Consider the following 10593-nt stretch of genomic DNA (forward strand, 5'->3'; position numbering starts at 1 on the left):
CAGGGGAGCGGGGAAAGCTATGGGATAATGTTCAAGCCTGAACATAAGTTTACCCATTCCCTAAGAATGTCTAGTACTTGGACACAGGCATGGGAACCTGGTAAACCCAGAATGGGGAACTACACTTGCAAAGGCCTAGCTAACAATCTGCACATTGAACATGTTCAAACACTAAACGTATGTTCAGTGAGCAAGAAAACAGAAATATTCAAAGCAACAAAAGAAAAATATATGTCATCTTCTATTTGACCATGCATTTTCTAGCCAATTGTATCTCTGCAATGCTAAGCAATAAGCTGAGAAGCAAAGGTCAAACAATACGACTGTGACAGCAGAACACTCTTCCTTTTTGCAGATTCTACAGAACATCTCTTCAGACACTGTCCTTTAGCGACTGTTCTTCAGCAGAAAATTGGTATATATTCAATTTAGGATTTTAGGAGCTGTTTTGAAAAAAGGAATTCCTAGTGCTTTTCACTGGCTGTGACTAAATAAAAGTCCGACCAGCTGCTCAAAGTAGGACCAACATGTTTTAGAAAATATTTAGAACAACGTGCACCTGACAGACTTGTGCTTTTTCTAGGATGAAGTGCCTCTACCTGAGGGACCTGGAAAGGAACTCCTCAGAGTTTTACTTTTACTTGTTCTACAATGTAGTTTTGATAAATTCATTATTCCTGTTACAAAAAGATGACAAAAGCACAGGACGATAATATGACTGGGAATTAGAGACAATCAAGCATCTTATGCTCTGCATCATGCAACATATTAATACTGGCTTGAACACATTTTTCCTAGGTCCCAACAATAAAGGAATAAATGCAAACATGATTTCCAATTTATCTTGTAGTTGCTTTTCACTTGCTCCACATTCATCATCATCTACAAAGACATTCCTCACATACCTCTTTCCTTTCTTGAAGTGGCAACTGTACTTAGGATAATCGTAGAGTTCAGTCATTCGTTCTTTGAATAGTCCTCTGACGGGACACTGCTCAAGAAAGGGTACTGTAAGCTTGTTCTGAGCCTCCACAAATGCCTGTAAGAAAAAAATCCCCCCCAGAATACATGAGTTCAAGCAGAAATTTACATTTCCCACAGGAAACACTTTTTTTGATGCAATGCATTGCCAACATCTTTCCCCCATATAGGGTGTGTACAGTCACACCTGAACAGCCTCACATACTTGTCTGCATTATTAAATGCTGCAATGTTCTAACTAGATTGATTCTATATCTTGAATAATCTATTGCACTCATTAGGGTAAGCAGTGGTCAGGACAAAGACAAGCTTGATTCCTGCCACTCCCCTTTAAAAAGAGGGCACCAAAGCCTTTTTTTTAAAAAAAAAAAAAAAACTCTCCCTGTATTTATCTAAATGGTATAGATAAAGCTAAGTTACAGAAAACACCTAGGAAAAGTCACCTCTTACTTCATCACAAATATACAATACTCCAATACTGTAGAGCAGATCAATTAGAAAATTGGTAACGAATCCTTTTGCCCATATCTATGACTATCGTTTCAGGAACTGCGAAGAGCTGGAAAATGATACAAAATGTCATGTGTACCATCTGGTCATCCTATTAACAAAACACTTAGGATTAGTCCCAGCCAGTATTTCTTGGAAGGGCCAAAGTACTGTCCTTCACAAGTACAGATGAGGCATTTTTTTCCCACCCCATCCACAGATCAGTTCTTAGTTACAAAAGACAAGAGTATGTAACGTCCAAGAAGCTAACTTCAAGGGGTCTGTTTTCTTTAAAAACACTGCCTCAAAGATGCAAACATGTAACTACACTGGCCAAAACCATTACCACTCCAGCTGCTTGTTAGAGGCTACCACTCCCATGACAGAGATGGAAAAACTGGTGCTATGTAGGTGTTTCACCATCCCTACTTACAGCACGGTGCATTAACATAAAATTAATACCTAAGCATCTCAAGGTGACAGGGTGTGAACCACAGCTGTTAAGAAGCAGACACACAGGCTTTTCTGTTAAGATGGAGTAGAAAGGACAGGGCACAGCACACGAGCTCTAAGTCACAGCCAGGCTTTGCAATGCCGGCATTTTGCAGCACCACGCAGAAGCCACCCTCTGTCACCGCAATGTAGCGAGGACTCCAGCCTGAAATCCCAGACCCCACCTCTTGCTTACAGGGGTTTCTTCCCTAGTTCCTTTGAATGAGGTTATTGTTTCTACCTGTCCCGATTCTGTCATGCAGCAAGCAGATCAGTGCATGGTAATGCCTGAGCTGCATTTCACAGCAGGGTATGAACCACAGGAGCAGGTGGGCTACAAACCACTTTCTATAACCCGCATTTCACGACTCTTCAGAAATGCCACCTGCTCTACAGAGCACCCGACACACATTTACCAACTGCCGTCAATGTTTACCCATTTATCAGTTCTTCAGGTAAAAAAGCGGAAAGAATAGAACATAAAATTCTTTCAGTGGCATTTTACAGACATTTCACACAGCGAAAAGTGACTCCACGAAGCAAGGAGAATGACAGATTCCCTCTCTCATTCACCTTGCTGCCACAGCAGTACATGGCCAACAGCTGCAATGCATGCCAAGCTTTGTTTTCAGAGACTTGTCAGGCTACAAGGTAAGGAAGAAAGTGCATTAATTACGGTCACTCTCCACTTGAGAGGTATTTGTTCATGTCCAACAAAGCATACAGAAAGCGATAAGCTTTAAATACAAGTACAGAATTAGTAATGCTCTAAGAACACTTGGCAAAGTGCTGAAATACATTAGTTTAAGAACACGTGGGCTGGTTACATGCAAGTCACCGCTCAAGGATGACAAAAAAAATAAAAATGACCAGCACAACACTGAAAAGGGAAAGGTACAGAGGGCTAATGGTTATGACTTCCGGACCTTTACTCGAGTTAGACTCCATGCATTGGTGAGGACAGAGTCAGGAAATTATCTCCTGAGAAAGAAGAAGGAAAGAGGTGAATACATTGCTAAGGAAAAGCTGATTTTTTACGTCTGATTTCCCTTTGAGGATGGTACTGGCATAGGCAGCTTTAGCATCCAGCACGGCAGCACAGCACATCCCAGTGGTACGTCAAAACATTTCTCTGCTCAGAACAGCTGCAGCCTCCACCTTGTACCACTCTAACACTGTTCCCCACCTCCATCAGACGACAAAATAACTTAACCAAATCTACCCAAGAATTACATATATCTGAATCTGTTTTATCTAAATGGAAGCACATGAATTTCAAAGAGCACAGACATGAAAATCCAGACAGCACATACCACACTACCTACTCTAAGTGCCGTGACACCCTCAGAGCAAACCTGTCTTATTACAAAGATGTATAAAACTATCCATTAGACAGGCAAAAGCACTTTACACTTGTATTTAGTGGACAGAAATCGGCACACATCTTTGTTTCCTAGATCAATAACGTGACCAAAATGGCAGCATTGCCACAGGGGTATAATGGGACCGTGGGTTACTCACTTTGAACTATGGCCACCCTTTTACCACATTTGCTTTCATCACTGGTATTCAAGGAGAGAAACTTTTCCTTGCAAGTGTTCATTGCACAAGAACATGCTTGCAAATCAACTGTTGCACTCAACTGAATTACTAGTAACCTTGCTTTTACAGCAGTTTCGCACACTTTTCCCTACTTCCACTTAGATTCATCTTTGCACCAAAGATGACCAGACTATAAACGGGAATATCATTGCTATCTAAAAAATGAGGTAGGAATTACAGGTTTTTGAAAGAGATCCTGTGCAATTTGGGATATGTTCTTCCATATTTGATCACGAGGTTGCACTCATATTCAAAAGTTACTATATATTTTAAGTATCAACTCAGTATCAACCGTGCTGAGTTAAACAGATGCCACCCATGGTATAGGACTAACAACAGCTGTCCATACACCCTCATGAACCTCCAGAGAAAAGATTTTACCTGTTGAAATCCACATCTGATAAACTATCATCAGCCTTGACCCAGCACTGAATTTACTACTAGAAGAACAGAATAAGGGGCAGTGTAAGGCATATGCTTACGCACGCCTCAGAAAATAACGTAACTTTGAAAGGACGATTTCTAAAGCGTGGCAGTAGGAGCAGAGACGTTCTACTTAAGGCTGAAGTGTTTGGCTATCACTTCAGCATGTCAATTGTTATTTTTAAAAACTTTAAATTTTATCTGAACAACAAGTGACAATTTTTTTTAACCATGCTTTGTTACAAAGTATCAGCTTTCCACATACTACCATGCTATTCTCTCAACAAGATAATGGTATCTACCCAAGAAGAAAATTGCCAAAGGCACTCACAGTATACTTTCCAAGGAGAATTCTTAGGATAGAAATTGTATTTAAAACATTACCAGTCTTTGTCATTAATCTGTAAAGAATTTACAGTTTAATAGTTACCTCCGAAGTCTCCATATGTATCTTCTCAGTACACTTCTGAATACAAGAGGGCACGTACGTTGTATCAAACATTACAAAACTAGGACAAGAGGGAATGGCCTCAAGTTGCCCAGGGGAGGTTCATGTTGGAAATTAGGAGACATTTCTTCTTAGAATGAGTGGTTATGCATTGGAACAGGTTGTCCAGGGAGGTGGTGGAGTCACTGTCCCTGGGGGTGTTTAAGGAAAGGCTGGACGTGGTGCTTAGGGACATGGTTTAGTGGGTGACATTGGTGGTAGGGGGATGGTTGGACCAGATGATCTAGAGGTCTTTTCTGACCTTAATGATTCTATGAAAATAAAACTACACAGATTTCTGGTGGCTTGCCCCTTAGCATTTACTTTTAGTATTACCTCAGGATTTACCGAAGCAAAATTCAAAATGCAACTGCAAAACTATCAAAAAAGTAAATAAAAGTCTGTTCTCTTACAATTACAAATCCATTTAGTTTTGAGGGTTTCAATTCTAGTCTCAGCCCACACACCTGTTCATAATACCACAGGTCAACTGTCTGCTACATGATCCCTGCTTTTTCATCCCTTGTCCACACCTCATGTCTGAAACAAGCTACACATTCCTGTCTACACAGCTGTTTCAGGGAGGTACGATGTTGTATATGACTGACTTACAGAAGCAAAAGACTTTCCTAGACTAAAACAGAGCTTATATCCCACAAAGTGTAAAACAAGCCAAGAAGCTGGAAAGTCCAACCAAGCCAAACCCAAGACACTAGCAAAGTGTGGTTTTGCAGTTGTGGCCTATGTCACCACCAGAAGTGTTTTACCAGCGTAGCAGAACACTGCAACTGAGCCAGGGAAGTTTCCTCAGTTTGTCTTAAAGGTCAATGAACAGTAGAGCAGGAACCCACCATCTGCCTTCTTTTCTCCAAAGTAAGATAGGAATTTCCTCCTCGGATTGGTGCTTCCGTTTCTATTTACGTGTCTGCAGAAGGGATTTTTAGTTGCTTATAACTGTGCATAACTACATGCACCATGCACACACAATAAAAATAGTACTACAGTAAGCACACAGATCATGGACATGGAAGTGTGCATTTCTTGAACAACGGCTTCTCAAGAGACTGAGGATGTGACTTGATTATTGGCTTCATCAGCTCTAGAACTGCTCACCTGACAAGAAACAGTCCTGGTTACATACCTGCAGATTTCAAAAATTTCTTGTATAGATGTCTTTTTACAGATTTTCAGTAATTTCTTTTAAGTGATGTTTCACTGACACCTGTCAACACAGAAAAAAAGCGAGCCTACCCTTTTATTTTCTATGACCACACCAATGCCTGACATGACTATTTCTGCAAAGTCTAGAGTTCAAATGTAGAATTCTAAACATATTTGTCCAGCTATTCAACAGCAAACACTAAACACTATTTTTGTGTGAGGAAATATTCCTAACCACATAACTGAAGTTCACCCTTCACTTTTAGCATAAACCAGAATTTTCCCTGTTATACATACACAAATCAAGCGTGTTGTAAACAGGAACTGAATAGGAGCTTTTTCACTGCAGATAAGCATGAATGCCACAGGAATTCTTCTAGTTCTGTCTTTAATATGTAGCAAATTAAAAGGTAGCCTATTGGAGGGGGTGGACACCAGACATTTGACTTTTCGCCAAAACAGATGGAAGTGTGGGACACTAAGGAGCACATAAAGAAAGAGCGGGACTTGGAAGAGGAGTAGGGAAGGACACAGGTCTGAAGATCAGTGACTTGAAGTCTTGAAAAGTCTACAGAGTATGCTCCGAATTCTCTCTGAAGCCTGCTCCTATACCAGCATCTGGTTATTATTTGATCTGGTGGGTACAGAACGGCTACTCTTCATGAGTCCTGTAGAATAATCTCAAGAACATGGAGATAAAACTACTGAGAAGGGCTAGCAAGAAAGAGTGGTTGTCAGCAACCTCTGCTGCAGAGCATGAGAAAGCAAGCGATAAAGCAGATGAAAGGCTTAGCACTTCAAGACTTCTTTCTGACCTCTTCTGTGAAAGAAGTAGGAAAGCAAAATTCCCTGTTGCTTACTAACTCCTGGAACATAGGGAAAAGAGGACCTACCCAAATACAAACAGGAACTCTCTCCACTGTTTGCATCATGCTACTGCAGCACTGCAAAATTCTGCCAAGACGTATGTTTTCTGGAGTACAGGCAAGTAAGATTTAACAGCATTTTCATTCCACCAAAATGACACCTTGTGTCTGGGCAGCTCCATTTTTCACAAAGATGTTGCAATTCCCCATTCCTTATTTTGTCTGCTATAAGCTACAACCTCTGGAGGAGATTCACCCTCCTTTAACTTTTCTTCCCCAATCTGCTCACAATATGTGGGAAAAGCATTGAACATGGGGGCTCAAGAAGTCATGTACTGTCATTTTCTCAATCCTACCTCTCTTCCGCAGGATTCTGAAACCACCTGAATGGGTATTTATATGGTTGCTATAAGAGAAAGACAGAACCGTAACTCCCAACAAATATATCCCCCTGAATTTCACATAAAACTATCCTATATGTACCATTCCTTAAGGATACCAGAATCAAAAGATGAAAATACTCCAAACTTACTACCAATCTAATTTCCCTTGTTAATGTCCCCAGCTGAGTTTTTCACTAAAATCCTAGTTTTTCACTAAAATACGAAACCTTTTTAACGCAGGTGAATATTTATAAATCCTGACAGCCTCCTATTTCTTACTTTTAAATCTGTGTACATTTTATTTTACTCTTAACTGTTGCAGTAAATTATATTCAGCCATCCTCTAGCTCATCAAAATGTTATCATGTAAGCATATATATGAGAAAACCTGGAAGAAATCTCATGAATGGAAAGATACTTTGCAGGATTTTTTTTTTTTTTTAAACAAAGAACCTGCCCTCTGTCTTCTTTCTCACACAGACAAGCACAGCATATAGAACCCAGATCTGCAGCTCTGGAACTACAGCTGTCACAAAGTTATTAGCCATTCTAAGGGGGAATCACACACTTGTCACTGTACCAAGAAGGAAAGGCAAAGGAAAAGTTTTCTTTCTACCCTTTCTTACCTGTTTCAGTCTGGCAATTTTAAATGTACTTACAACGGAGGTATAGTGCTCTAAAATCAGAGCATTTCTCTTCAATATTCCAATATAACCTTGAACATTTGAATTGCCTAAGAAAAATGGGTGCAAGTCAAGTAGGGCCTCTGTTTTCCAAAATGTTTGACCGACCTAGGTTACACCAAGTGTCTCAGTCTTTCCCCCACCATAACATAAAGGTGCAAAATAACAGCACTACTCCGTTAGCCCTTTAAGTATCAGGTGTACTACATTACACCTACATTCACAATGGGAAGTTTTAAAAAATTACGGAATACCCATGTACTTAGCCTGTAAGAAAGATCTAAGTTGAAATGGACATTCCTGAACAAAGAAAGGTTACCTTTGTCTGCTCGCTGTCGGGATCTTCAAGCCAGCAGTATGGGTCGCTGATTTTATGTCCATGGTAATCCAACACCTGAATTTATAAGAGACAATGCTTTATAAAAAGAGATATGCATACAAGCAAACTCCATTAATCAGAGGAACAAGCTGCATCAAAATGAAGTGTATTTGGAAATTCACACAAGTACATAGGACTAAGAAGCAAAAGATGAGAAAAGCAGCACCTTGCTGTCAGGTGAGTTGCTAATTTTATCATTTTTGGTGGAAGAAATGAGGTAGCAGATTTATCCTCAGAAAAAACACAGGGCACCTGAGAAATGTGGAACACAAACATCAATTCCTTCCACAAGCTAGACGAGAAGAATGACTTAAAAAACAAACACAACCCCTCTTCCAAATCCAGATGCTCAAGTGCAATCACAAAACCTGATTATGGGATACACCCAAAATGTAATTTCTGGTTATGTCTCTGGTTTTTAGGTGATTAACTGCCTCCTCCTGCTAATGTTCCTTGCAAATATTCGAGCAAAGTGCGCACAACAATATGGAAGTAAAACCACATGTTTTACCATGCAGGTTAAGTCTTTTATCTGCTTGCTTTCTCCAGTATACAAAAAATAAAACAAAACAAGATACCTGCTGTTAGGAGTTGCACAGTTCTGCCTTTCACTCAACTACTACAGGAAACACTGAAGCTTTTCCACTGCTGGCTCATCTCGGCAAACATTTTGGTTTAAAAGTGAGGTTAGCTGTGTAAATAATTCCTGGACCGGTGCCTGAGGCACGGCACTTTGTGGAAGCAGACGAAAACTGGCACAATTTTGGCCGAGACGACACGGTAACCCCCGTGTGCACCAAGTCATGGCCGCGACACGCGGAGAGAGGTCTATTTCACCTCCGAAAACAGATCCCTGGCTCTGCCGCAGCCCCGCTCCCCCCGGGGGAGGCCTGGCTTTCCCGGGGACACCCAGGCGGTTCGGGAAGCGCTGGGCTCGGCCCTGCCGGCCCGACACGAGCGGCAGGAGGCTGAGCGCCGGCCGGGAGCCCCCCGGCCCTGCCCCTGCCCTCGGCCAAGCGGCCGCCACCCGCGCCCGGGGCGGCTCCCCGCGGCCCAGCGAGGCGCCGGGAGGCCGCGTACTCACGGCGGTCTCGTCGCGGTACACCTCGGGGTACTGGAAGGCCTGCATGGCGACAGGCGGAGGGCAGCGGCGGGGAGAGGAGGAGGACGACGAGGAGGAGGAACCGAGGCGCGGAGGCGGCCGCAGGGCTGAGGCGGAGGCCGGGGCGGCAGCGGCCAGCAGCAGGCGTGCGGCGCGGCCCAGGCGGAGCGCGGCCGCCATAGGACCCGCCCCGCGCCGCCGCCATGGGGCCGGGGCCCGCCCCAGCCGGGGGAGGCCGGCGGCGGGCATGGGAGCTCGGCGCCCCCTACTGGGAGCCGCCGCCCCTGGCGCAGCCTCTGCCCCTCTGAGGGGGCTCTTTCCTCTTCGCCACCCCGCCGATGGCTTTCGGCTTCCTTAGAGTGAACGCTTTGGTTAAAAAATGAAATAAAATTGCGTTTGGATGCTTGGGTTTTGGGTGGTTTTTTCCTCAGCTCGCGCACCTTGATGCTGTCGTTGGGGAGAGGCTCGGGCTCTGCTCTCTCACACTGCCTGGAAGCTGCTGGAGATGAGGTTTCACTCTAAAAGCAAAGTCCTAGCTGGCCACCGATTCCCTGTGAGACCCATGGCTCCAGCACACCAGCCTGGCCAGCTGGTGTTTGTCCCAGTCCCTCTGGTGTCCCAGCTCTGGTCCCACACAGAGGCAGGCTCTGACCTGCATGACTGGCCTGGGTGGAAGTTCATCCAGTGAAGGTGTTTTGGATGGATGACTTTGGGGCTCCTCAGCCAGGTGTTTATTTTACAATAGGGCTTCTCATATTGTACAGCTTATAAACCCTTTTCCTTTGAAGTAAGCAACCCACTGGACTCTCATGTCATAAAAATAGTGGAAACATGCAGCAGACAGTCTCTTGGTTCGTTGTCCAGCAGCATGGCTAAGCTGCTTTCCTTCCAAACTGCTGTTGCTTCGAAGTTTCCTCTCATAGCCCTCACAAAATCATTCTGTTACTGTGGGGAGGGTTTAACTGAACTTCCCCAAGGTAAACTCATGTGTACGTGTGGTACGTGATGTGAAGCTTGAGGCAATTATGTTTACACGTAGTGGTGTCTAAAGGCTAGAGCAGCCCAAGGAGTGTTCACAGTCCCCAGTAAAGACACAGTTTGGAATGACAATGACATAAAATATCCCAGAAATTGAATCAAACATTGATAGTTGCTGGCTCAGAAATGTGTCTTGATTGGTTTCTCTTAATGAAAAGAGTTACCATCTCTAATTGGGCATACTTTGGGGAAGGATTGTGTACATTCGATGAAATAAGGCAACGCAATAATGATCATTGTCACTAATTGACATAACTATGTTCATCAGCTTCATTTACATCCTAAACAACACCCGTATGGCTTCTTGTCTCTCATCCCTTCTCTTTTGGTCATTTTTCCTTCTTACCTTGTTGCTCTATTAATCTTCTTCTTGTGTAAGGCTGTAGCATAGCTGTCAACTACACCTTTTGTTCTACCACTCACAACATGCAGCCAGCAAGGTGGTTAATGGCAATGCCTCGATGATCCCAATGCTGCCAAAAGTTTGCTAGTTTTCTGGGTGACTTG

General features: G+C 43.1%; 1 protein-coding gene across 1 annotated transcript in view; it reads right to left on the reverse strand.

Moving 5' to 3' along the window:
- The window catches only part of PREP (prolyl endopeptidase), a 103790-nt gene extending 94526 nt beyond the window's left edge, over window positions 1–9264 (reverse strand). The window contains exons 1-3 of the mRNA XM_035564809.2: window positions 9031–9264; window positions 7887–7961; window positions 906–1039 (exon numbers count right to left, since the gene is read on the reverse strand). Of these exons, the coding sequence (XP_035420702.1) occupies window positions 906–1039; window positions 7887–7961; window positions 9031–9228 (407 nt within the window). The 5' untranslated portion in view covers window positions 9229–9264. The remainder of the gene's footprint in view (window positions 1–905; window positions 1040–7886; window positions 7962–9030) is intronic.
- Between the last annotated feature and the right edge of the window lie 1329 nt (window positions 9265–10593).

The sequence above is a fragment of the Cygnus atratus genome, chromosome 3, assembly GCF_013377495.2.
Source record: "Cygnus atratus isolate AKBS03 ecotype Queensland, Australia chromosome 3, CAtr_DNAZoo_HiC_assembly, whole genome shotgun sequence".
In the NCBI taxonomy this organism is placed as follows: domain Eukaryota; kingdom Metazoa; phylum Chordata; class Aves; order Anseriformes; family Anatidae; genus Cygnus; species Cygnus atratus.